Source organism: Schistocerca serialis, chromosome 7 (assembly GCF_023864345.2).
Source record: "Schistocerca serialis cubense isolate TAMUIC-IGC-003099 chromosome 7, iqSchSeri2.2, whole genome shotgun sequence".
Taxonomy (NCBI): Eukaryota; Metazoa; Arthropoda; class Insecta; order Orthoptera; family Acrididae; genus Schistocerca; species Schistocerca serialis.
Window position 1 is genome coordinate 123,704,520 of NC_064644.1, and position 27,973 is coordinate 123,732,492.

A 27,973-nucleotide genomic window follows, 5' to 3' on the forward strand; every position below is an offset into this window, starting at 1 on the left:
AAAACACCATCTCCGCGATCCAAAAAAAGTGCTCTATGACTATTTTTTTACATTCTCAGAGCTGTCCATCAGTAATTTCTTTCATATGATCATCGGGATATCACTGGGACATTCTACTGCAATGTTCTGAAGAGACTGGGCGAAAATTTTAAACGCGCACGGTCTGAGAAATTGGAGAACAACGACTGGTTGCTGCATCATGACAATGCACCTGCACACACTTCGATCACTGTGAAGGTTTCCTCGGCAAAAACCATCGTGACAAGCGTAAGCGGCTACTCTGAAGATGACGATGGAAATTAAAATGTACAGTAAGTTTTCTGATTTTTTGTGTGTGTACATTCTCGGAAATTTTGGATAGCGCCTCGCATACGGAATACGTAGGCCCCTGTACCGTCTATGGTTAAGTGTGAACAGCACACCACAACACTGTAGGCCATGCTTACTTAGTCTACTCGCAGATGGTGCGCCGCAAGAGCCCGAACTCTGTAATGTCCAATCAACCGAGACACTGTCGGTATCCATTCATTGGGTGAGGACAAATTTGGCGGCCCCTTTGTTCACACTCCAGATGCATAGGCTTTGTGACAACACCGGGTTTCAGTTTCTTCCTTCTTTAATCATCAAAAACAAATGCGGCAGTACACTACACACACTGTTAGGCACCTAAACCTAACACACACATTTACGTCCAAACTTTCACAATCCACAAAGGAAAGGTGCCATTGTGCATAAAGGAAGAAACTTTTTATTTATGCGCCTGGTACTGCCCCTCGGGGTCTCCTAATTACATAATACTTATTTCATCAAATACTCCTGTATTGGACGAAGATTTGCTCATGATGCAGTATTTTTGTAAACAATTATAATGTCTGAACCACATAAGAGAATTTAGTATGTGCCTGCTGTTACAGGACCTTTGTCCTCTTTTATCATCACATGAATACTGAATGCTAAACTTCTTTAAACAGGAGTGGAATTCACAGTTTTAGAATGTTTTGTTACCACTGCAACACTACTCAAGAGAGAGTTTCTATGCTCACCAAGGCGTCAGAGGGTTTCCCAGACGCCAAGGAAAACTTACAGCAGTAGTACTTCTGCTCCTGTTTTCTCTCCTCCTTTTCCCTTCCAAGGAAATTTTGGGCGTATGACGGTCACAACTCACATCATTCCCATCTTTTTCTAGGTCTTCCAATAAACCTTCGACCTACTGGCTTGTAGTTGTAAACTAACTTTGTTGTTCTGTATTTCCTAACACGTACAGGAGACGCTAACAGAAAACAGGGGGTGGGACTAAGAAGGAATATGCGAATGATGATGAAAGGACGATGGTAATTTCCGATGGAGAGGAAATTTTCACCTCACAAGTAGCATAAAAACATTGTGATCAGTTAAGTAGAGTTGTATCGGCTGATACGAACCTACGTAATTGTAATTTAACTTACTATAAATACTTCTGTTATTAATAGCAGTATGGTATTGTCATTCACAAACTGTAATGACTGCTCAAGGAATGGGCAATAAATCACAATTACAATTTTGTGTGTTTCTTATTAGATGTACAGATGTGTGTTAAATGACAATTGGGATGGTCTGATAACTTGCGTGTGTAAAATGCTTTGAAGATAATGAATGGAGGGTTTAGGGATTAGTGAATACGTCAATACCCACGGGAACAAATTACTCTGAAGATCAATAACTGACTACGTGATAAAATAGACTGTTTACATAGGGCTTGAGTCTATGACAGGGCCCCGAATGTGGATCAAAGCATTACTTACTGGTTTCAAGAACCTACTTTCCCTTCAGACGGAAAGAAGTAGCAGGTGAAGAGTTGTCAAGTGTTGAGTCTTAGGAGGTCCAGTATAATCTGTTAAGTTTTCAGCAGAATTCAACACGCTTCCCCTATGAACTGGCGCCCAAGGTATCTCGTATGAAGGATGATACTGCACAGAATATGTAACAATCAGTTAAAGCAAAGATGCACGAGTCGGCCTTTGAAGCTCCGGGGGAGAAAACAAAATTGGCAAGAGGAGGCCTAAGTGAAAGGCTGAGTACTTGGCTTGGTGAAGATCGTAAGACATATGGAGCTAAACAAAAGGAATCACAACGAGTCATTATTAAACCTAAAAACGAGGCGAGGCAGAAAGTTGGAGTTGATACACAAGAAACTCTGGTGGTACTTGAGCACGCACAGAATGGAAGATACCGAAGGACATAAAATTTGGAAATTAAGAGTGTTGGGATTACTCTAAGAACCACTGCATAGTAGATATAGCATTACGAAATCATGCTCGCGGAGAACAGAAAGGAATTCATACAAAGAACTTTAAATCTGACGGTGGAAGACGAGCATTCATTCATGTACGCGACTGATAACCTCGCAAGAAATTTGCTAAACTGTGAAGCGCATAAAAATGGGAAATCACAGGGTCTGAGTGGAACAAACATAGACTTAATAAACGCAGCTCAAAGGTTGAGTACGATATCTTGGACCAGTTGTATGGTAAGTACACTCCTGGAAATTGAAATAGGAACACCGTGAATTCATTGTCCCAGGAAGGGGAAACTTTATTGACACATTCCTGGGGTCAGATACATCACATGATCACACTGACAGAACCACAGGCACATAGACTCAGGCAACAGAGCATGCACAATGTCGGCACTAGTACAGTGTATATCCACCTTTCGCAGCAATGCAGGCTGCTATTCTCCCATGGAGACGATCGTAGAGATGCTGGATGTAGTCCTGTGGAACGACTTGCCATGCCATTTCCACCTGGCGCCTCAGTTGGACCAGCGTTCGTGCTGGACGTGCAGACCGCGTGAGACGACGTTTCATCCAGTCCCAAACATACTCAATGGGGGACAGATCCGGAGATCTTGCTGGCCAGGGTAGTTGACTTACACCTTCTAGAGCACGTTGGGTGGCACGGGATACATGCGGACGTGCATTGTCCTGTTGGAACAGCAAGTTCCCTTGCCGGTCTAGGAATGGTAGAACGATGGGTTCGATGACGGTTTGGATGTACCGTGCACTATTCAGTGTCCCCTCGACGATCACCAGTGGTGTACGGCCAGTGTAGGAGATCGCTCCCCACACCATGATGCCGGGTGTTGGCCCTGTGTGCCTCGGTCGTATGCAGTCCTGATTGTGGCGCTCACCTGCACGGCGCCAAACACGCATACGACCATCATTGGCACCAAGGCAGAAGCGACTCTCATCGCTGAAGACGACACGTCTCCATTCGTCCCTCCATTCACGCCTGTCGCGACACCACTGGAGGCGGGCTGCACGATGTTGGAGCGTGAGCGGAAGACGGCCTAACGGTGTGCGGGACCGTAGCCCAGCTTCATGGAGACGGTTGCGAATGGTCCTCGCCGATACCCCAGGAGCAACAGTGTCCCTAATTTTCTGGGAAGTGGCGGTGCGGCCCCCTACGGCACTGCGTAGGATCCTACGGTCTTGGTGTGCATCCATGCGTCGCTGCGGTCCGGTCCCAGGTCGACGGGCACGTGCACCTTCCGCCGACCACTGGCGACAACATCGATGTACTGTGGAGACCTCACGCCCCACGTGTTGAGCAATTCGGCGGTACGTCCACCCGGCCTCCCGCATGCCCACTATACGCCCTCGCTCAAAGTCCGTCAACTGCACATACGGTTCACGTCCACGCTGTCGCGGCATGCTACCAGTGTTAAAGACTGCGATGGAGCTCCGTATGCCACGGCAAACTGGCTGACACTGACGGCGGCGGTGCACAAATGCTGCGCAGCTAGCGCCATTCGACGGCCAACACCGCGGTTCCTGGTGTGTCCGCTGTGGCGTGCGTGTGATCATTGCTTGTACAGCCCTCTCGCAGTGTCCGGAGCAAGTATGGTGGGTCTGACACACCGGTGTCAATGTGTTCTTTTTTCCATTTCCAGGAGTGTATTTGGAAGGCGAACGGGTGCCAAATTCTTATTACCTCCGACTGTAAGAAAGGGAATAAGCAGGACTGTGAAAATTACCCGGGCGCAAGTGTGGTGCCATCAGGGATTATAAGGGAAAATCTTAAGAGAAAGAATAGAGAGGCTATAATGTCTGAAGAACAGAATGGGTTCAGACCAGGGCGCTCGTGTAGTGATGGAATATTCACATTACAGAATCTAACGGAGAAGAGAATTGCCAGAGAGAAGTCTTTGTGGAATTGCACCACAAAACTGTCTGTGGACAAGTATAAAAGTGGCGTGTTAGCCACTTACATCAAAGTAGGTAAGATACCATAGATATAAGACGTCTAAAATTGTATGGACATCTAGAAAGGATGGACGATAGAAAGTGTGGCCGGTGGACACCAGTTGAAAGAAGAAAGCATGAGCAACCTAGGAGCAGATTTGGGGGGAGGGGGGGGGGCGAGATGTCCGGGATGTGATGGATGCCAGAGGACTATAAATAGGCCACGGGCACGATCGGAGGAAGTGGAATGTGGGAAGCGAGGAGCAGCACCAGCCGTAGAATACTCGCAATATGGCGCAAAAAATTAAGAAAAAAATATTTATCGTATTATGTAGAGAATTTTCAATGTACCAAGTGAATTGTATGAGCTGCTGCTCTACATTGGAGTGAAGGTTTTATGATTGCAGTAAATAAAAATATCATGATCCCTCCACTTCCACCTGCCATCTTTTATAATTTATTTTAAAACTTTCAAGCTCTTCTCCGACTTACAGTCCTTTTACGTAAACGGTACATTCTGGTAGAAGCAGCACCCAGCGGAGGGAAAGTAGTTTTACAGACCAGAAGGATTGGAATGGCAAAGTGATTTTGTCACTGTGCCACTTCCTGTTCAGGCTTAGCCCAATGAAATGCGCAGTTTTGGGCGCAAACACTCAATCACCGGCTACTACAGAATGTAAACGCAAGAGGCTAAACCGCGGGTCGCGTTACCTGGCGGAAGGACAATGCAGAGCAGTTACCATGAGGTACCCCACAAATCCACAGGCAGAGAACAGCTCAAGCTATACATCCTGGTTCTGTATCGTGGACTGCTACAGCCGAGAGCGACTTAACTTACCAACGAGTTTCGATTTAATCTTAAGAGTTGATTTGCATGAGTTCTCTTGTTTCTATGCCTAGTGCTTTCCTTTTATTACATTCTTTCAGCTATTCTCGGCTCGTGAAAAATGATACTTCCCTACCTACGATAAGAATGCTTCTATACAGAAATGAACTCTCGGCGCTTGATGTACATCACATGCATCCATCAAGATTGCATCTAACGATCAACAGAAATCGTGTAAGGAAAAAGGAAAGTACATGATACACAAGCTCGAAATTCTTTAATATTCTGTAAATTGGTGCAATTTGTGATGCGAGGATAGTGGCGACATTTGTGTGAAATTCATGTTCCCGTTCCTTAGTCTCCAATATAAAGCTACTTGTTGACCCATAGAATATACATACGCAAAGACTATGTATTTTCAATCGTCCTCTTATTCTGAGCCGCACGAAGAAGCGCACATGCAGTGTGTTCCATGTAACTTTGTGATCCGAAAGAACTACGTAAATTTTGAAGTGACAAATGGTTCAGATAGAGGTTATATTTAGCGCTAAAGGTCCTATCTGCTATGATACCGAAAATCACTTGAATGACATATTCCTCAGTTCATTGGTCTCTGGAGTCCTCGTAAAAAGGAGTACGGCGTTTTTGCGTTAGACTAACTTATCTGTGTGGGATACTCCACTGTCGTAACTATTTTTTAGGTCTGACAAGAAATTGTAGAGTGAAAATACATGAAGTATAGATATGTTTCTGGTGTTGATACGACCGTTAAAATGGCGCACCGACAGAAAATTCACGCCACTCTCCACAGAAATTAGAGCTACCGAAGCAAGTGATAATCTCGACTCCAGAGCAGGTGGCAACTATCTTTATCACAAATGTAAGTTTATGGCCAGAGAAACACTTTTTCTGGTGTATTGTAAAAGGGTGGGAGGGGAAACTAGAGACAGGGTGGTAAGGTAAGGAGAGAGACAGAGTGTTAAGTAGATAGAATGTGCAGGTTGAGATATGAGAAAATTGGGTGCAGGAAGGCGAGAAGAAATTGGGAGGAAGATAGGGAAAGACAGTAGGATCGACGGACAGAGAGGAAATGGGATAAAGATGAGGGGCAAAGGGGGACGAAGATGAGGGGCAAAGGGGGACGAAGATGAGGGGCAAAGGGGGACGAAGATGAGGGGCAAAGGGGGACGAAGATGAGGGGCAAAGGGGGACGAAGATGAGGGGCAAAGGGGGACGAAGATGAGGGGCAAAGGGGGAGGAAGGAAGGAAGGAAGGACACACACACACACACACACACACACACACACACACACACACACACACACAAAACCGAAAGAGAGAGAATTGTGGGTGAAAGAATGACAATTTATGCTATAAAAAAACACTGACCATAATGTAGCGACGGCAAAATGAGTAATTTGCTTGCAAACAGGTTAAGTGTGGTGTCACCGCCAGACACCACACTTGCTAGGTGGTAGCCTTTAAATCGGCCGCGGTCGCCACTATCAGTGATTGCAGACCGAGCGCCGCCACACGGCAGGTCTAGAGAGACTTCCTAGCACTCGCCCCAGTTGTACAGCCGACTTTGCTAGCGATGGTTCACTGACAAAATACGTTCTCATTTGCCGAGACGATAGTTAGCATAGCCTCCAGCTACGTCATTTGCTACGACCTAGCAAGGCGCCATTATCAGTTGCTATTGATATTGTAAATAATGTACAGACAAGAGCTACGTTCAACATTAATGGATTAAAGTATTCCACCAGCTACATCCTTTTTTCTAGTCTAACTTCCTTGTCCTGGTCCAGACCTCACGCCAGCCGGCGTGAGCTAAAACGCATGCCTTTCGGCTTCCTCTCACAGTGGGTTGGCTGTCTTGCCAATCCACAACATAAAGCATGCAATGCTTCTCTATTCGCACAGGAGTGAGGCCGACGAGAGGAAGGCGTGAGGCTGAGATCGCCGCCCTTTATTGATTTTCTCCCCTTTAAGCACCGCGCAGCGCTAAAGGATGGCTTAAGGAGTACCGGGAAGGGCACTCTGCCAGACGTCGCGCTAGGGTTGGCAGCCCTGCCAACCGGGTGGAGCGAGGAGCGGGCAGGGGTGGCTATGCAAATGTAACGACGCAGGGGAGGCGACGGAAAGAACGGCGCGAATCCCACCGAGATTAGCACAAATTTCATTCACGATTTACACACAAATGACTTTAGGGCGGCGGCGCGTCTGACGGGCCGCAGACAGACGCGCAGAGAGAGCTACTTGTTGCGCCAGGACTGCGACTCGCTGGCTCCACCACTAAGCCCGCGCAATTGTTAGCACGTATTCCACAAATTACTTTGAAACCAACCTGTCGGCTCAATTTTAAACTGTCACCCCGTTCCAGAACGACTCAAACAGGACTCATTCTCATCGTTATACAATTTAATTTTTTGCTTTGTTAATTTCTTGCAGTATGGGTACGTACCCCGCATGAACTGTTTAAAAGACCTCATTATCAGCTTACGGCTGTAGAAATTTTTATTCTGCTATTGAAATGTGAAGTAACGTCATTATTAAAAATCTAGTAACCTATAAGACATAGTATCCGGATGGCAGTAGTAAGAACACGACGATATGCTAACATGCACGTTCTTATAAATATTCGACGCCGTGTCACAAGCACACGTGTAAGTAACGGTACCCTTGCAAGGTTGTGTTCTACTTTGTACCCTGTTCATAAATCGTAGGTACTTATGTTGCATGTGATGCTATGGAGCTGCAATAGTATAATAAAAATTTCTACAGTAATGAGCGAAAATGTCTTTCTTTTAGCTTTGTATTACGTCAAACACATTACTTTCCCTAGTTTATAAGAGAATACGCTAACGAGCCAACACAATGTGATCGTCTGCTTAGTAGCTTGTTGGTCTCCCCCTCTGCAAGGCAATACAACAGCGCTTCCGTGTGGCAAAGATTCCTATGTCTTTGGTAGATTTGGTATGTAGTACCACAAGTCCACGCTCAGATCATGCAATTCCAGTGGATTACGGGCTCGTGATCGGGCGCAGTGTGTCCCAGATGTGTTTCATCAATTGTGTGTCACCCGTGTTTCATCAATTGTGTGTCAATCGAAGTTCGTAGCCAAGCCATCAGCGTGAGTTCACTATCATGCTCCACATACCACGATCCTATCCTTGTGACATGGATAGTTATCCTGCAGGAAGATGCCATCGCAGTCGGGGAAGACATCAAACACGATCGGATGCAGGTCGTCCACAGTAATGTGCGCAGTGTTCCACAACTTCATGGTGCCTTCGATTACTATAACAGGCCCAGTGAAAGCCCAAGTGAATGCCTTACAGCATAATACTGTCCCGACCAGCCTGCGTCGCAGCGGGTTCCATGTTCCGTGCAGCCGCTCCCCTGGACGACGGCGTATCCGTGCTTGACTGCCGACCTGGTGTAACAAGAAACTTACCTCATCCGATCAGGCGATACGTTCTCACTGATCCACGACCCAATCTCAATATCACTGGGTCAAAATGGGAACGCACAGGGGTTGTCTGTTGCGAAGTCCCATGTTCAACTATATGCGCTGAACAGTGTGCTCCGAAACACCTGTGTCGGCACTAGCTATATCATCAAATCAGCCATAGATACCCACATTTCCTGCTTTACACAACAGATAAACCTCACATCTCAAGGTTCTGCGATGAGGCGTGGCCGCAAAAACACGTTGTCGCCTACTCGTGGTTTCATCGTCATTCAACCACTTCCATGTCTTCACACCAGTAGCACGCAAGCAACCGACCAGCTTCGCCCTTTCCGGGATGCTCGGCTCCCAGACAACGGGCCACAGCAATCTGTTTGGCAAAATCGTTTATGTCACTGCATTTCCACATACGCAGCACGTAACGTCACTGCAGTGATTTCCCAGTCGTCTCTGCTCCACGTATATACTTTGTACGCCAGATGGTGCGTTTTGGCAAAGTAACGCGGGAAGCAGTCTCGCGGGCGCAGTAGTCTTGATGTTTTGGCTCCTCAGTGCGTATTGCTACAGCACTGTAATAGCAGAGTAAATACGTCCACAACCATAATAGAAAAATGCCATCTTTTGTATTTCTATTATGCAAAATTTTTTTGAACGGCATTTGGGGTATCAAACATACATTACCTAATTCATAAGGAAATATTTACACAATGTGGATTAAAACGTGCCCATGCATTAAGATTCCTGTGAGATAAAATTCGCCACAATTCCAAAATCTGTTAATTTCTAAAAAGGCAGAATAACCCGGTTTCAGGGCCTTTGTCCCATCTTCAGGTGTATCTGCAAAGTTTTAAATCACACATTGATAATATAAAAAAGCTAAACAGAACCAACAGGAATTGCTTACGACAAAGCCTACAATATATTAAAACGTGAGTCCACAAATGATGCATAAATGAGGTTACAGTAAGTGGTAACCATTGTCCTCCTACACCGGTCCTCCTCTGCGAAAGGCTTTCTGGTAGGCCTACGATCGAAGAGCATATTTCGTTTCAATGCCACGTACCAGGAATGCACTATTTTAACATACACCGATCAGCCGAAAACATTGTGACCACTGCCCACCGCGACGTTGGATGCCGCCTGGTGGCGTTGCGAGCACGTGACGTGGTAACCCAAGTATGTAAGCGGAGCAGACACGGCCGGGGGTCACCCTGGCGAAGACATGGCCTGTAAATGGGGAAAGCCATTGACATAAGCGACTTTGACAAAGGTCAGGTCATTGCTACGCAGAGCTTGTAAACGAGTACCTCGAAAACGGCGAAGCTGGTCAAGTGTTCACGTGCTACTGACGTAAGTATCTATGGAAAGAGGTAGGACATGAAACTACCATTAGGTGCTAAATGATTGGACATCCACGACGTCCTACGACGGACGTAGGCCTCTGGGAGCACTATTATGCTGTGGGAGACATTCCCCTGCGCTTGCATGGGACTTGCGGTGGTAAGCGATGACATGCTCACAACTTCCAACCACCTGAATCCTTTCATGCTTGTCTTCTAAACGGCGATGTCATCTTTCAGTGTGGCCGTGTCTCCGAGCCAGAACCGTGCTACAGTGGTCTGAGGGGCATTATCGTGAAATCACGTTGATGTCTCGTCGACCAGATTCGCCAGATGGAAATGCTATGGAACCCATCTGGGTCACTATCGGGAGTCATCACCGCGTAGGTAAATCAGCGGTCCGTTATTTACGCGAATTACGAAACCTGTGCGTAGACATCTAATGCCACGTATCTCCACAAATCTACCAACAACCCATCGCATCCCTGATACACAGAATCAGGGACGTATTTCGTTCCGAAGATGGACAAAGAAGCTATTAAGCATAATGTTTTGTCTCATCAGTGTATTTTAACATATATTGACCTTAGGTATGCATAATTTATGGAAACTCATTTTAATGCACGATTATCTTTTTTTTTGTTCTGTTTGGCTTTTCTTATGTTAATAATGTAGATAGGTACTGTTCTTCAATTAATATTTTGCAGATGCGCCTGAAGATGGGACAAAGGTCCTGAAACAGAGTTTTGTTTTCCTTTTTAGAAATAAATATACAATTTAGGGGGTTTTATCACTGACGATGACTAACCGATGTGGACGTACCGTCAAGAAAAACGTGATTCCTGAGATATTCTGTGCCAACAGCAACAGTTGAACGAAGAGTGTCTGAACAGTCAGCCAAAACCTCGCTTTTGTCACGGCAGCGGCGCTGTTGAGGCAAACGAGTTGCACTCGGAAGAACGGGAATCAAACGGGGCCGGCAGTTCTCATGCGGGCTCTCCGTGGATTCCGTACATTACTCGTTGCTATTCCTTCTCCTATCCTTGACCATCAGCATTACTGCTCGCACTAGTGACCTCGTTGACGACGTTCAAAATTCAAACATTTATTTTTAACAATTAACTGATAAAAGCTAGTAAATATAACGCATTAGTGAGAGGCTGGAACAGAATTACGTGTGTGGGAAATGTGGAAAATAACGTAATATGGAGCACACGTTTGCTTCGAAATGAAAGATTCACTATGAATACGTGTGGAAGAACAACACTGCTCAACATACTTCTACAAGCCATGGCAAAGTCTTATTGATGTTCCCGTTGCAGCTACTGTGAGAGGGTGATACACTCATCAAAACGAGCAGATGGACAGAACAGACAGCATAAGTGGCGGAACAACCCAAGAAGAAAAGTCAATGTAATCACTTCTGTCAGAAGAATGATGATTTACACCGGGCACCACACTACACGAATTAATGAAAACCGCTATCACTCTCTACACAGGCTGAACAAAATGTTAGTAACGGATTTTCCTACTGACAATATGTGGCTATTGAGGCTTCCGGTACAGTCTAACCAGACGAAGTGTTTATGCCTCGAAACTAGAGCGCAAATGTTCAGTTTCAGTTTTCTGCTTCTGTGAGATACGGAGATGTCTTTCCATGTAAACGAAAATTTTTGTAATTACTAAAGTCTTCTAATGTGTTAAACGTATCTCACGCCTTCACAGTTATTTTTGCTTCATTATCAGCAATACGCGCTTGGGAGAAGCGCTCAATCTTCAGAGGCCTTGCTACCGTACACTGTCCTCTCATACTAATGTGACCATCTGTGAAAAGCCGGAATAACCATTTTTTGCAGGGCGGACAGCTGCGAGACGTGCAGTAGGAGAGTCGTTAAGGTTCTGAAAGGTACAGACAAAGATGTGTAGCCATATCTACTCCAGTGCCGTGGGCAGCTACGTTAAATTTCTCGTTTGAGAATCCGTAGCGCGAGCAGCCCGATCGAGATGGCCCCATAACATGTCGACTGGGATGAAATCTCGGAAGTCCATGGCCAGAGGACTACGGGAAACTCATCCACCAGGATGAACCACGCACGTACACTGTCAGTTGTGTGACACGTTGCATTTTCCTGTTGATACATGTCGTAGCGCCTAGGAAAAACAAACTGCATGAAGGGGTGGACATTATCCCCAGGGATGGGTTCATACTTGTGTTGATCCCTTGTGCCTTCTAATGATAAGATCACATAGGGAATACCGAGGAAACATTCCCCAGACGGTAACGCTTCCTCCTCCGGTCTGGCGCCTTCCGACGACTATTGCAGGGTATCTGCTTTCAGTAAGATGGCGTATAAAACGTGATTCATCTGAAAGGTCACCTGTCGCCACGCAGTGGATGTCCAGTAGCGGTACTGCCGTGCAAATCCATCCTTCGTCACCCATGAACAGCTACCAGTAACAGTGTATCAACCAGACGCTCACTGGGGGAGGCCCATACGCAGCAGCGTTCGCTGAACGGTCGGTGACCAGACACTGCTGGTAGTCCCCTGGTCCATCCGGGCGGTCAGTTGCTCAATGGTTCCACTTCTATTCGTCCGTACACATCCCCGCAGCAGTCGTTCATCCCTGTCATCTATGGCCCGTGCTGCACCACAGCTATCTCGGTGTCAGTTTTGGATTGTGCCATTTTGCCACGCGCGGTATACTTTAACGACGGTCGCACGCTAAAAGTTTACAAAACTTTGTCGTTTGCTCCCACCCTTGGCCCGAAAGCTAATGATCATGCCCTTTTGGATGTTGGATAAATTGTACCGTTTCCGTAATACATCAACGACAGCACTGTTGTATGCATCCCTCTCATATAATGCTGCCACCTGCTGTCATCGAGTGGTTATTGCACGCTGACGTCGGATATAGGTGGTGGTAACAATATGACTGGACCGTATAAAACGTAAATAACAGAGCTCTTTCTGTTAACTTGCTTCACTCTTAGTCATGCAAATTCGTTCTCGAGTCGACACTGTTCGCAAAAATGAAATAAAAAATACCGTACTGTTAGTACGTCTATTTACTAAAGAGGAGATAGAAATGGGCATGCAAAGGCCTTGTTGCTCTTTGAAGACGGCCACGGCTCCGACGAGATAAACTTGCACATTCGTGCGTGCACTGTATCTTATCTCCACATAAAGCAGTCAAGAATTGTATTCACGTATCTGTACCATGTACGTAAAAAGTTATCACTATGCCAACTGATATACAAACACCTTTGCGTGCTACTCTGTATCGATGAAGAAAAAGCAACGTAGTTTTCATGCTTGTAAGAGTTCATCCGCTGCAAGAGTGAACATGATTCGAATGAACAGTTACTAAACAGTGAGAATTCGTATCGAAACGACGTGGCAACACAGCAGCATAGACCAATATCGTAGAAACCCGGCTTTTGCAGAATCCTAGAGAATACGAATATAGGAGCCAACATGTTGAACGCTCTTAGAGGGGAAGCATCTCAAGAAATCAGAATGGATCCAGGAAACACCACTTATTTGAAACACAGTTGGCTTTGTGTGTAGACTGCAAAATGCTGAATAGGTCGCAGAGGTAAAAGTCGTTAAATGGGAGCAAGCAGACTTAATAATTCATATATTGCGCGTGTCTGACATTGCTATCAGCTCATATTCTGGAACATCACGTGCACAGGGACATAAAAATTACATGTTGTTGTGGTACCGAACACAAGCAGTTTGTTAACACTACAACAGGTAACTTTCATGTCCATGTGCAACATGATATTCCAGGATATCTGATTATGGCAATGACCGAAATCGTAATATTGGAATGTTGAAGTCTGCTTGCTTCCATTTAACGACTTTTCCCCTCTGCGTGCAGGTGACAAATTTTCAACATGGCCACATAACTCTTTCGTGAATTTTTTGTCACAGCTATGTGACAGCTCGCTTTATTCTTAGAAAACAAGTAGGAACAGTACATGCAGGTAAACAGGCAGATACTGTCTTCCTAAATTTCCGACAGGCATTCGACAGTTTACCACATCGTCGACTGTTATAGTACATACCATCATACGCCCTATTGTCGCAGATACGCCACTGGGTCTATGAATACGGTATTTGACTAACGGAATCCAACGTTATGGAAGAAGACGAAGGAAGTACATTAAAGCGCCAAAGAAACTGTTATAGACATAATTATTTAACTATAGAGATATGTAAACAGGCGGAATACGATTCTGCGTCGGCAACGGCTATATAAGACAACGATTATCTGTGGCAGTTGCTAGATCGGTTACTGCTGCTACAATGGCAGGTTATGAAGGTTAAAGTGAGTTTGAACGTGGTGTTATAGTCGGCACACAAACGATGGGACACAGCATCTCAAACGTAGCGACGAAGTGGGCATTTTTCCAGTAGGACCATTTCACGAGTGTACCGTGAATTTCTGGAATCCGGTGTAACATCAAATACCCGACATCGCTGCGGTCGGAAAAAGATCCTGCAAGAACGGGACCAACGACGACTGAAGAGAATCATTTAACGTGACAGAAGTGCAACCCTTCCGCAAATTGCTGCAGATTTCAATGCTGGGCCATCAGCAAGTGTCAGCGTGCAAACCATTCAACGAAACACCATCGATATGAGCTTTCGGAGCCGAAATTCCACACGCGTACCGTTGGTGACTGCACGACACAAAGCTTTACGCTTCCTCTGGGCCCTTCGAAAGCGACAGTGGACTGTTGGTGATAACATGTTGCCTAGTCGGACGAGACTCGTTTCAAGTTGTATGGAGCGGATAGACGTGTACGGTATGGAGACAGTCTCATGAATCCATGAACCTTTCTTGTCAGTAGGGGAGTGTTAAAGCTGGCGGAGGCTCTGTAATGGTGTGTGGCGTGTGCAGTTGGAGCGGTGTGGGACCCCTGATACGTCTAGCTACGACTCTGTTAACTAACACCTACGTAAGCATCCATTCTTGTCCATTGTGAATTCCGACGGACTTGGGCAGTTCCAGCAGGACAATGCGACTCCCCACATGTCCAGAATCGCTACAGAGTGGCTCCAGGAACACACTTCTGAGCTTGGACACTTCCGCTGGCCACCCAACTCCCAAGACATGAACATTATTGAGCATATCTGGGATACCTTGCAACGTGCTGTTCAGAAGAGATCTCCACCCCCCCCGTACTCTTACGGATTTATGGACAGCCCTGCAGGATTCATGGCGTCAGTTCCCTCCAGCACTACTTCACACATTAGTCGAGTCCACGCCTCGTCGTGTTGCGGTACTTCTGCGTGCTCGCTGGGATCCTACACGATATTAGGCGGGTGTACCAGTTTCTTTGACTCTTCAGTGTAAAATAGGGTGTCTCACTGGAAAGCGTTAGACAAATCTCTAATGTTGTCGATATGTCAACGATCTATATTACGAAACAGCTTACCCGATTCGTCGTTTATGAAACAAGGTTCCAGTTGTACGCTGCCTGCCTAAATGCTTTCAAGGGCAACAAATATTTGGTTTTCCATATTTCATATAGTTACTGTTCGAATTTAAAAATTTTGAATGCGTCATAATCTACTCCTTCCGAGGGACAACCTAATGCAAAAAGTTCAACAGTACGCTAGTATTACAGTCAGGAACTGTGTATGTCTTGAGGTATCGTAATTCACGGTGCGCATATACCAGGACTTCAATCATCCAGTATTTGAGAAAGAGCTCAGCGATTTCCGACAAACTTTAAGCATAACTTCAAACCTTCTCCAAGGTTTTTCTTGCTTACATTCTTAACGTCGAATGTTTAACACGTTAACTTATTTGTAAGATAATCTTACGTTTGTAGCCGTTTTATACATGGGACTTCGATTCTTTAAAGAACTAGGAGTTTAGCACCTAAAATCGCTAATATTGGTATACTAAGTAATAATTAAACTGGACAGTTTTGAAAGAGACAATATGAAATATTAATTTTATTATTGGTATATTTTTTCTTAATAACTGAATTTACCATATTTCTGCAAAGTTTTAAATCCAATTATTTCAGAAAATTATTGTTTGGTTTGACACTATACACGTGAAACACTGAAATGCACTTTTAGATTGCTATCGAAGAGGTGTTGTGATCGTAAAAAACAATCTCGATAAATGGCGCTGAGTGCAATAAATTGCGGCGAGTGCTGCATAAGCAATAACCTCAAAAGGAGCATTAATTTTACACAGATTTCGAGAGACAAGACGACTGACAATGATGGGACACGACCCGCGTCGAGCATAAGGTAAATGTAAATGTCGCTCTGGTGCCCCCGGCTAGCCGGCTGCGAGAGCCATCCATTGTGAGAAGGCGGCGGTCCACGCACGTCCGGAGTGTTTTTGTAAAGGGGCCGGACCAAGGCCAGCCTGCGCCACGGGCAACTGGCAACTGTTTCTTGCCAGGCACTCGTCCCAGTCGCTGCCGCCGCGCGTGTCATCACCTCACCTAATGAGCACCACCCGCTAAAACCTACACCCCGTTTGTTTTCTACGCGAATCCAACGACGATAAGCTCTTTGGAGTTACCAAATGTCGACACCGACTTGCATGACATCTGCAACTTGCCCAAAACTGCCCTTACCGCCAGTACTCTGCAGCTACTAATCCCAGATCTGTGATATTCTCTTGTCGCTCCCTGCAATGCATAGCACTGTAGGAATGTAAAGCCAAATAACCTGATGCCATTTTTATTAGAGAAGGATAATGAAAAAGTGTTATTCATTGCCGGAAAAAATACTACAGATCAAGGACAAGATCATTTTATAGACAAGTTCATCACCATAAGTCTGTATCATAAACTCCGACCAAATGAAACACACGTCACAGTTAAGCGTGGCCAAACAGGCCCATCAATACAAACTGTACTCCTCCATCCCCCTCCGCCGTCCCCTCTGGCGACAACGTAGGCGTGTATTCTCGCATGCAAATGATCATAAGGGTGTCAAATGGCGTTCTGCAATCGGATGTCCCAAGAAACTTGTGCTTGAAGTTTTAATCTGGCAAATGGTTCTTGTAGGTAGGGGAGAACAAGTAAGTTCTCGTTTCATGATGTACGATACGTGTTCAACTGGTGAGAGATCTGGTGCGCTTGCAGCAGTTGTACACCACGAAGAGCACTTTGCGTCGCAGGACCCGTATCTGGACGAGCACTGTCCTGCTGAAAAAGCACGTCACCTTCCTGTCGAAGAATTAGCAGTAGACAAACTGCCTATTGGCTTCTGTCTCGGGTTCTTCGGCCAATAGGCAGTTTGTCAACAAGTAGCCACGAAAGCAGTAGCATGGGGATAGTAGCCTATGTGATGTAGCGGGCACTGGCTAATTTGTCCTGCAGCAACATCAAATATGACGAGAGGTGCAACAGTGACCACCCGCAACAAGAAGCCTGGTATGGGACGTGTGTGTCGTGGGCGAATGCGGTTTGGAATAGGCAACTCACCAGATCTACGCCGCACACGCTTATCTATCACTCGCATACAGACAGAAACCACTCTCATCACTGAAGACAACACAGCACGATTCTACTCTCCAGTCAACTCTTTCACGACACCAGTGCAGCCATGCTTGGCGGTCTCGTCATATCGGTGGCAGCCTGGCCAGGGGCTTACGTGATCTTAATCCTGCTGCAAGCAAGTGGTCCCCATTGGTCCCTGCTGACACAGCACGTGCAACGTATAACCAGATTCCCTGGATGATCACCGGTCGGCCACCGCTACTCGTACAATGTGTCGATCTGAATGTGTGTATTACGTGAATGTCTACAACCTGGTCTACGGGTCACGGAGTGTTCACAGACCACTGTAGAAAGGCAGCGACAAACCAACGATACATTGTGCCCAACACGTGCAGCAATCCGTCCATACGTCCATTCAGCTTCCCGTAGCTCTGCAATGCATCCCTGCTAAAATTTCTCAAGCTGTTCAACAGGAATGCGTACTCGTTGGTGGGACATTGTTGTATCCTAGAATGAAAATTGCAATCACTGTTTACCTTTAAACTCAGCACAGTTATTGCGTGTTGGAACAAAACAGAGGGTGTACAGATAGTCTTTACGAGCGCCATCTGCTCGCCGATGACCGTGCCAAATATATTACTAACATTACAACCCCTCGGTATGCACATCGTATACCATGGCGCGACTACACACAGGCCTTGTTCCATATTTTTCTCCGGCAGTGTAGAAACGGAAGTGTACAAGTTGTTTCACTATTATAGGTATAAACGAAAGAGGCGATTGATAGAGTTGCTGGATGTCCTCCGGATGGATATCGTGTCAAATTCTGTGCAATAGGCGTGATATATGGTCAAAAAACCGAGATGGCTTGAGGGCCCTGCCCATAATGCTCCGAATGTTCTCAATTGTGGAGAGATCCGATGACTTTGCTGATCAAAGTAGGATTTGACGAGCGAAGAGAAGCAATAGAAGCTCTCGGCGTGTGCGGGCAGGCAGTATCTTGCTGAAATTTAAGCCTAGGATGGTCTGCCGTGAAGAGCAACAAAACGATGCAGATTATCATCGACGTACAGCTGTGTTGTAACAGTGCCACGGGTGATAAACGGTCCGGCTATCAAAAGAAATGGCACTTTACAAAATTACACCTGGTTGTAGGGCCGTGTGGCAGGCGACACTCAGGCTGGAATCCCAGCGCTGTCCGGGGCATCTCCAGAACATCTTCGCCTGGAACCTCATTGACTGGAGTAGAATCGTCTTCAGTGATGAGTCCCGCCTCGAACTGAGCCCCGATGGCCAGCGAAGACGTATCTGGAGATGACCCGGACAGTGGTGAGATACCAACCTGATTGTCGCCCGCCATACGGCTCGACAACCAGGAGTGATGGTCTGGGTCACCACTTCATTTCATAGCATGACCCCTTCGGTTGTCATCCGCGATAACCTTACAGCACAGCGGTACTTCGCCGATATTCTACGGCCTGCCTTGCTTTTCATGGCAAGCCTTGTGGGGCTTACCCTTCGGCACGATAATGCCCGCCCACACAGGCGAGAGTTTCTACTACCGAGCGCATCGCTGCCGCATCTCTTCCCTATTGAGAATGGTTGGAGTGTTATGGCAGGGTCTTCCAACCATCTCGCGATCTACAAAGACAACTGGACAGAATTTACGATGATATCCCTCAGGAGAGCATCCAACAACTCTGCCAATCAATGCCAAGCCGAACAACTGTATGTAACTTGCACAATTTGTGAAGCTCTTTCACTGGTATTAACCATCCATTTTTGTTTGTCTGTGCATTTACATCACATCTTCAGATTTCCGGCCCATTTGGGTAATTTATTCGCAGTGCATCTTTTTTATCTTATAGTTCTCAAGTGGACATCAATCCGTCAAACGCGGATACAAGCAGACACACGTCTTCCCTCACTCAGCATCATCACAGTATCATCAACAGGATCGAACAGTATCAGCAGTATCTCAGAACAGCATTACGACCGCGTCTATAGTCGCCGCCAAGAAGTAACTCTGGACGTACTGCAAATCACCGGACTTACTGCGCACTGGATTCTGGACTAGATCAGAGTTGTAGTTCAGTGCATGTTAACCTTGAACTACTGCCTTGCGCTATAGTTACGCTGCAGTGAAGTAATGTTATGTTTCGTTAATAAATTATTGTAAATAACTGCTAATCTGTATTGTCACAATTAGCAGTAGATGTTGCCAAACTGCGTCTGACCCTGGGACGAGGCTTTTTGCTACGTGCAAGCAAGCCACTTCAAAACAGCTAATTCTAATTATTATAACAAATATTATATTTGAAATTATCAATCGTTCAACGATCACACGCATAAGTTTTCCTGAAAATGAATACCTGTCGTGATTTGGGATGTCCCTTATGTCTACAATCGGACGCTTCGACGTGCAGGGTTCGATTCCCGGCGGGGTCAGGGATTTTCTCTGCCTTGTGATGACTGGGTGTTGTGTGATGTCCTTAGGTTAGTTAGGTTTAAGTGGTTCTAAGTTCTAGGGGACTGATGACCACAGATGTTAAGTCCCATAGTGCTCAGAGCCATTTCGACGTGCAGGCAAAGAGCCGGCCCACTCACCCATTTCACTCGTGTGGCGGTGAGACCTTGCTAATGTATGAAGAACGAATAGTGTACGTGCCATTTTTTCAAAAATCACAAAATTTAATTTTTTACTGCAAAAATGGAGGTGCTCCCTATTCCTCGTCTACTGTGGATGATGAATGTCATGAACATTCAGTGCATAATGGAGTTGCAGAATGTCAGTTACAAGACGCGTTCGTTTACTGTGATCGGTCTTCAAGAAGCGGACCTTCTTTATACAGAATCAGTAGCAACAATTTCTGCAGAGCCAGTGGCGATAACAGAAAAACTTTATCCGTCTATCGTCAAAATGTCAGGACAACATATAACTGACTATGCTTTCATTCATTCTGACGAAGTAGAGGAAGGCCTATTCCGCGAAGCTGAGGATTTTTCCGATGAGGCACATAAAGAGCCAGCCGAAAGAAAGCCGGATACATTGCGTTGGAGACAAAAATTAAAATAGCGAGACTGTCAAGTGTGCACACCGTGGGGTATCTAAAATGTCTACAAATTTCATGAAATTCCCGTGTCTTTTTTATTTTCTTTTACCTATAACGTGTCATATGTAAAATAAAGTGACCAGTGTTGAAAAGACGCATAAAAAGAGACGAGCGGGACGCGATCCAGCGACCCGTCAGTAACGGAGCTTCAACGCTTATTATCTGACCGCCGCCACCTGGTGCTCAGTTCAAATGGTTCTGAGCACTATGGGACTCAACTGCTGAGGTCATTAGTCCCCTAGAACTGAGAACTAGTTAAACCTAACTAACCTAAGGACATCACAAACATCCATGCCCGAGGCAGGATTCGAACCTGCGACCGTAGCGGTCTTGCGGTTCCAGACTGCAGCGCCTTTAACCACACGGCCACTTCGGCCGGCCCTGGTGCTCAGTGTCGCAATGCACCGGTATGTATTCGACGCGTAGAGCTTCTCTCACGATTTACTCGAAATTGTGTAATCAGTACGCCCTTCTACTAGCACATTTTGTTGTAACGGACTATTAAAAGCGCACGTTTGAAGTAAATCCGTCATCCTAACACTGAGGCCTCTCCTTGTAAGTTAATCAGCAAGAGGCACTGTTGCGTTCGCAATAAGCACGCAACGATGTTCCAGAGCCATCCTTACTGGCTCATGGATTATCTTGCCTGGCACACGATGAAGCGCACACCTTAGTGATACGGCCACATCTGCAAATGTCCAGTTGCTCGAAGCGTGGGCCGTAAGTAAGGTCGAGAGCAAGACCGATAGGGGAAGGGGAGGGAGGGAGGGAGGGAGAGAGAGAGAGAGAGAGAGAGAGAGAGAGAGAGAGAGAGAGAGAGAGAGAGAGAGAGAGAGGGGGGGGGGGAGGGGGAAGGGGGGTACCGTGTACTGAGTACGCACAGTTACGATTCCGCGTCTTCGACCGCGAAATAAAAGATGACTAAAGAGGCGGCAGCATCGCAGAGTGTGGAGGAAGATGAGGGGGCGGCAACGTATGATAGATCGTAGTGTTGCTCAATCGGGAGGGGGAGGGAGGGGGGAGGCTGGCGCGCCGGTAGCCGGCAAAAAACGCGACAACGGCAGCGGCGGCGGCTGCAGCCGGTCGAGCATAGCTGGCATAGCGGTGCCACGGACAATGGCGGCGATGCTTCACCGCGAGGCGCTTTGTATCTACGCCGACCCGACATCCAGTCCAGCCCCATCTCAGGCAACAGCCGGTTCCTCCTCACTTCATCCACACCTCCGGCCACAGCACATGAACCTGTGACCTCACAACGTTAAGTAGACAATAAGGTGAACTAGGTCACATGTTCGTCTTTAATCAGCTTTCTATTGTCTATGTGCCAGGCTGTTCCAGTTGCAGCGAACGATATTAATTTTAACTTCTTACTTCATGCGCAGTCCAGCTGCTCTGTCACTATCATTTCGGCCGAAAGTATGTACTGCGAGAACGTGAACAAACACTACAGATTTAATCATAATTCCGGAAACGATCTAGAAGTTCGCTACGAGTAAACCACTTGACGGATCGCTATTAGTATTACGGCAATGCACAAGAAATACTTTTCTGGTTCATCGCAAAGCTCGGCGAAGCAAACGATGCAACACTATATGGCTGCGAAGACTCCTCAACTGACCGTGGCAGCCTTCATAGGAATGAAATGGCTGATTCTGCGAAAGAAGCTATTACTAAGGACAGCAGGGAGTGCCTTACCATTCCGTACCCTAGTTACATGATCTAGTGGGTTGGTGCACAAGCTCGTAGAGTTTTTCCATAAGGTTGATAAACACAAAAGATTTATATAATGGAGACTTTAGCCATCAATAATACAGGGTGATTCAAAAAGAATACCACAACTTTAAAAATGTGTATTTAATGAAAGAAACATAATATAACCTTCTGTTATACATCATTACAAAGAGTATTTAAAAAGGTTTTTTTTTTCACTCAAAAACAAGTCCAGAGATGTTCAATATGGCCCCCTCCAGACACTCGAGCAATATCAACCCGATACTCCAACATTTGATTGCAAGGGCATAGGTCAACCGATTCCTCCACAGGAACACACGTCTGATATATTCTAAACGACACTGGTGACGGCATGTGCGTCACATGACAGGAATATGTTGTCGACCCACCTAACTTGTACACTTAAAGGTGAATGGGTAAAAAGATTCTTCTACCTTGCCCAATTTAGGTTTTCTTGTGGATGTGATAATCACTCCCAAAAAAGTGTGAAAACATAAGAGTTTGTCACATAAACTGCAACAAATGAATGCAACAGTTTCACAGTCGCACAGTTTCGTCTGTGCTCTGTAAAAACATATGTTTTTAACGTTTTCAATTTTTTCCGTATGTAGACCGTCAAATCCTGCATATGTCCAAGCAAATCTGAACATGTCCTGGAGTTTTGGAGAGCGAAATTGATTATATGTGAGTGGCTGAACTTTGATAATTGTCTGAAAATAAAAAATTATAATTTTCTCCCGAGGGAAGACTTGAACCAAGGACCTATCGTTCCTCAGCTGCACACGCTAACCACGGGAACACGGCGCTCACGGGTTTACAGCCACCTAGATGTTGCCTATCTTACACATGGACTACTCAGTTTGTAAATTTTGCTTATTTTTTCATAGTTCCACACAACTTCTTCCTGTTTTCTCGATTGATCTGCGTTCAGTTTTTCAAGGCCTATCCACTGTACCAACTTATAACTAATTCTGAGGGGGGTGCGATGGGGAGGTTCCCTTGTCAGAAGAATATGTCGGAAATGTTCCGACTTCTCCACTTGGCACTCCATTGTCTAGCATTCACTACTGCATTCACCGTCTCCAAATGACAAGATGACAATATGTAAACTCAAATAGCAACAACGGAACTACAAATAAAAAATGACAATCGGTAAATAAACCCATAGCAACCGCAATGCTTACACGCAATACAAAATGCTACGAACTTATGCACCAACCTAATGATTCAAGAAGTACTGTTAACAGAAAAACTCTAGGGCTACCAGAGGACATCCCAGCGATGTAGTTCACTCTCGTGAACCAGCATTCAACCGATGGATTAAACGAATCATTCTACGAAATTTTAACGTAACAATGGCACGCCTTAAATTCATCATTGAAAAACATTTAAGTCCAATTTGGGGCGTAGGAACCTTAATGTGAGTGTGGAGAACAAGAGAAATTTAACCAACTGATGTTCGCCTGGCAGCGACGGAAATATGAAACGGACATTCTAAATCTTAACTAACTGAATTTGTGAGACAGGGATCCTCATGGTATCACAACGCTTCTGTCTACTGCTAAGTCAGAATCTTACTTCCTTACTGCAATCTGTGATCTATTCCTATCAAGCACATAAGAACAACAAAATTATGATCTGTAAAGCGAGGGCATACGCGTGTGGGAATACGCAAATGGGGAACAGTGAGATCATGGGGCGATGTTCTGAATACATCTACATCTACATTGATACTCCGCAAGCCACCCAACGGTGTGTGGCGGAGGGCACTTTACGTGCCACTGTCATTACCTCCCTTTCCTGTTCCAGTCGCGTATAGTTCGCGGGAAGAACGACTGTCTGAAAGCCTCCGTGTGCGCTCTAATCTCTCTAATTTTACATTCGTGATCTCCTCGGGAAGTATAAGTAGGGGGAAGCAATATATTCGATACCTCATCCAGAAACGCACCCTCTCGAAACCTGGCGAGCAAGCTACACCGCGATGCAGAGCGCCTCTCTTGCAGAGTCTGCCACTTGAGTTTATTAAACATCTCCGTAACGCTATCACGGTTACCAAATAACCCAGTGACGAAACGCGCCGCTCTTCTTTGGATCTTCTCTATCTCCTCCGTCAACCCGACCTGGTACGGATCCCACACTGATGAGCAATACTCACGTATAGGTCGAACGAGTGTTTTGTAAGCCACCTCCTTTGTTGATGGACTACATTTTCTAAGCGCTCTCCCAATGAATCTCAACCTGGTACCCGCCTTACCAACAATTAGTTTTATATGATCATTCCACTTCAAATCGTTCCGTACGCATACTCCCAGATATTTTACAGAAGTAACTGCTACCGGTGTTTGTTCCGCTATCATATAATCATACAATAAAGGATCCTTCTTTCTATGTATTCGCAATACATTACATTTGTCTGTGTTAAGGGTCAGTTGCCACTCCCTGCACCAAGTGCCTATCCGCTGCAGATCTTCCTGTATTTCGCTACAATTTTCTAATGCAGCAACTTCTCTGTATACTACAGCATCATCCGCGAAAAGCCGCATGGAACTTCCGACACTATCTACTAAGTCATTTATATATATTGTGAAAAGCAATGGTCCCATAACACTCCCCTGTGGCACGCCAGAGGTTACTTTAACGTCTGTAGACGTCTCTCCATTGATAACAACATGCTGTGTTCTGTTTGCTAAAAACTCTTCAATCCAGCCACACAGCTGGTCTGATATTCCGTAGGCTCTTACTTTGTTTATCAGGCGACAGTGCGGAACTGTATCGAACGCCTTCCGGAAGTCAAGAAAAATAGCATCTACCTGGGAGCCTGTATCTAATATTTTCTGGGTCTCATGAACAAATAAGGCGAGTTGGGTCTCACACGATCGCTGTTTCCGGAATCCATGTTGATTCCTACATAGTAGATTCTGGGTTTCCAGAAATGACATGATACGCGAGCAAAAAACATGTTCTAAAATTCTACAAGAGATCGACGTAAGAGATATAGGTCTATAGTTTTGCGCATCTGCTCGACGACCCTTCTTGAAGACTGGGACTATCTGTGCTCTTTTCCAATCATTTGGAACCCTCCGTTCCTCTAGAGACTTGCGGTACACGGCTGCAAACAGAAATGGTAATTCTGTGAGAGATGACTATAGGATTGACAAATCATTAAAAAGGAAGCCTCGAATGGAGTACAATTAATGGGAAAGCGTGTGTATAGTTTTCTGAAATACGCAATAATTCCTGCCTCTGTAACTGGGCAGGGACGATTTCAGAGAGTGAGAAACTATAAAATTAGTATTATTTATCGTCCAATCACCGGAGAAAGAAAGAAGGAAGGAATATTACGGTCAAACGTGCTGCCAACCGCGAAGTCATTTGACAGGGAGCGCAAGCTCTGATTGGGAAATAAATCGGCCGTGTAATTTCTACGGAATCATCACGGTCTACTTGACTGGTTGGGTGGGGGGCGGCTGAACGCACAAAGCAGCGAATTCCTCAATGTCTCGGTCAAGAGATGTCCATCTCGAGTTACAGTAGCGGCGTCAACCACAAATTTGATCGAACCATGATCGTATGTAGGGACATTCATAGCATTCACTTTAGGTGGTCTACGGAAATCTAGATGGTCATTCGGCGATTTCAATCGTCGTTCTCTCGAATACGAGTGCAATATCTTACGAATGCACCATCTTGCTCGATCATACCCTTGGAGGTTATTTACGCTGTGATCTATTGAACATGATATGCACAGAGAAGATACTATATGGAGACTAGTGGTCATTTCACTCTAGCATAGATGTTACATCTGTGATTGCTGGTAGACTTCCGCCGTGTTCTACTTGACAAGAAATCCTCAATTCAGTCCAAAAGACACTATTTAGAAACTATCCGTAAGTCAACAAGATGGACTTCACTGGTTAACACTGGTCCATAATTATTAGATTATTATCTGAGACCCGCGAATGAGGTACCATAACCTGCACTTTCGTAACATTTGAGAAGACAGTCTACCTCAGAACAATTCTGAAATCATGTTCTAGCTCCTTGTCCTAGTTATCGTGACCACAAAACACAGGAATCAGAAATTACAAGAGGAGGAGGAGGAGGAGGAGGAGATCACTGTTTAACGTCCCGTCGACAACGAGGTCATTAGAGACGGAGCACAAGCTCGGATTAGGGAAGTTTGGGGAAGGAAATCGGCCGTGTCCTTTCAAAGGAATCATCCCGGCATTTGCCTGAAGCGATTTAGGGAAATCACGGAAAACCTATATCAGGATGGCCGGCCGCGGGATTGAACCGTCGTCCTCCCGAATGCGAGTCCAGTGTGCTAACCACTGCGCCAGAAATTACAAGAGTACAGCTCTAACGTAACATGGGGCCTATAGCGTTTTCCTTCACGAAGACTGGCAGCACAATTGGTATGAGTAACAAATGTTTTTCAGCGCACAATAGTAGCATCTGACTAAACGCACACTAATGAGCTAAGACATCATGCCCACTGCGAGAATGAGTGAAGCCCGGTGGCGTTGCGTACACGTAGCACGGTAAGGAAAGTCTATAAGAGAAACAGAAACTAATCAGGAATCATTCTGAAGACGATAGGTAACGCAAATGAGGAAATCCACTGACATATGCAACTTCGACAAGGAGTAGACTTATGATCCGGAGCCTGGCTACAAGTATCTCATGAACGGAAAAGTTGGTCGGCTGTTCGCGTGTACCGTCGTGAGTATCTATGAGAAGTGACTGAAGAACGGTGAAACCGTAGGCGACAAGTTTCTGAACGTCCAAGCCTCATCACAGAATGTGGAGGTAGGAGTCTCGCCAGTTCTGTATAGCAGGATAGGCATATCTGACGACGGGGCACAATATTTGTGTAGGGACAACTGTTTCGGTACATACCGTAGAGCGCTCATTATGAACATGGGACTCCGCAAAAGATGGGCCCTGCGTGTTCCCATGTTGACCCAACGACATCGTCCATTATGGTTGTATTGAGAACGGGATTATCGAGACTGGACCGTGGTCAATGTAGCCGTGTCGCCTTGGCGGATGAATCACGTTTCTGTGACACCATTTGATGCTCGTGGACATTCACCTGGGCATCCAGGCGACCTGTACTAGTTATCAAAGACGCCATGACTGCTGTGGACTATTTGAACACTATGCTCGATATCTTCCCCAGAGGCGATGGCATCTTCCAGCTGGATAATTGCCGGTGCCGCAAGGCCAGAATCGTGATACAGTGGTTTGAGGAGCATGATAGTGATTCAGGTTGTCTTTACCACCAAATTCACTTGGTTTAAACGCGATGGAACAGATCTGGAACGCTATCTGCCGCCAGTTCCGCGCCCACAAACCACAGCCCCTAACTAACGGAAGTTGTGTGACATAATCGTAGACATCTGGTGTCATATCTCCCCAGAAAACTGTGGATGACTTGTCGAATTCATGCCTCACAGAATCGCTACTGTATCGGGTTCCAAGGTGTTCGTAATGTTTCGGCTCATCAGTGTATATAATCCTGTATAACACAAGTTCCTTCTAGAAAAAATATATATGAACAAATGTGCCTCGCTGCTGGACAATTTATGACTAGTCTCGTATAAATGCAACGTACCTGAACTGAATTTTTACGAACGTTATTTTAGTCTTCAAAATAAGGCCGTCCTAAAATTGGCTTAAGCGCACTCTGAATATTGAACAAAATACGGTATTAATGGCACCAGAACCCTCATCATCCATGTTGTAGCTATCCAGAGTACGATAGTAAAACGCCTCTGCCA

General features: G+C 45.6%; 2 protein-coding genes across 4 annotated transcripts in view; one reads left to right on the plus strand and one right to left on the minus strand.

The window, feature by feature from the left end:
* Positions 1-27,973, minus strand: part of LOC126412101 (transcriptional enhancer factor TEF-1) — an 802,315-nt gene that overhangs the window by 746,005 nt on the left and 28,337 nt on the right. The window lies entirely within an intron of this gene.
* Positions 1,982-27,973, plus strand: part of LOC126412922 (autotransporter adhesin BpaC-like) — a 53,587-nt gene continuing 27,595 nt past the window's right edge. Inside the window, exon 1 of the mRNA XM_050082811.1 lies at positions 1,982-2,179. Within this exon, the coding sequence (XP_049938768.1) occupies positions 1,982-2,179 (198 nt within the window). The remainder of the gene's footprint in view (positions 2,180-27,973) is intronic.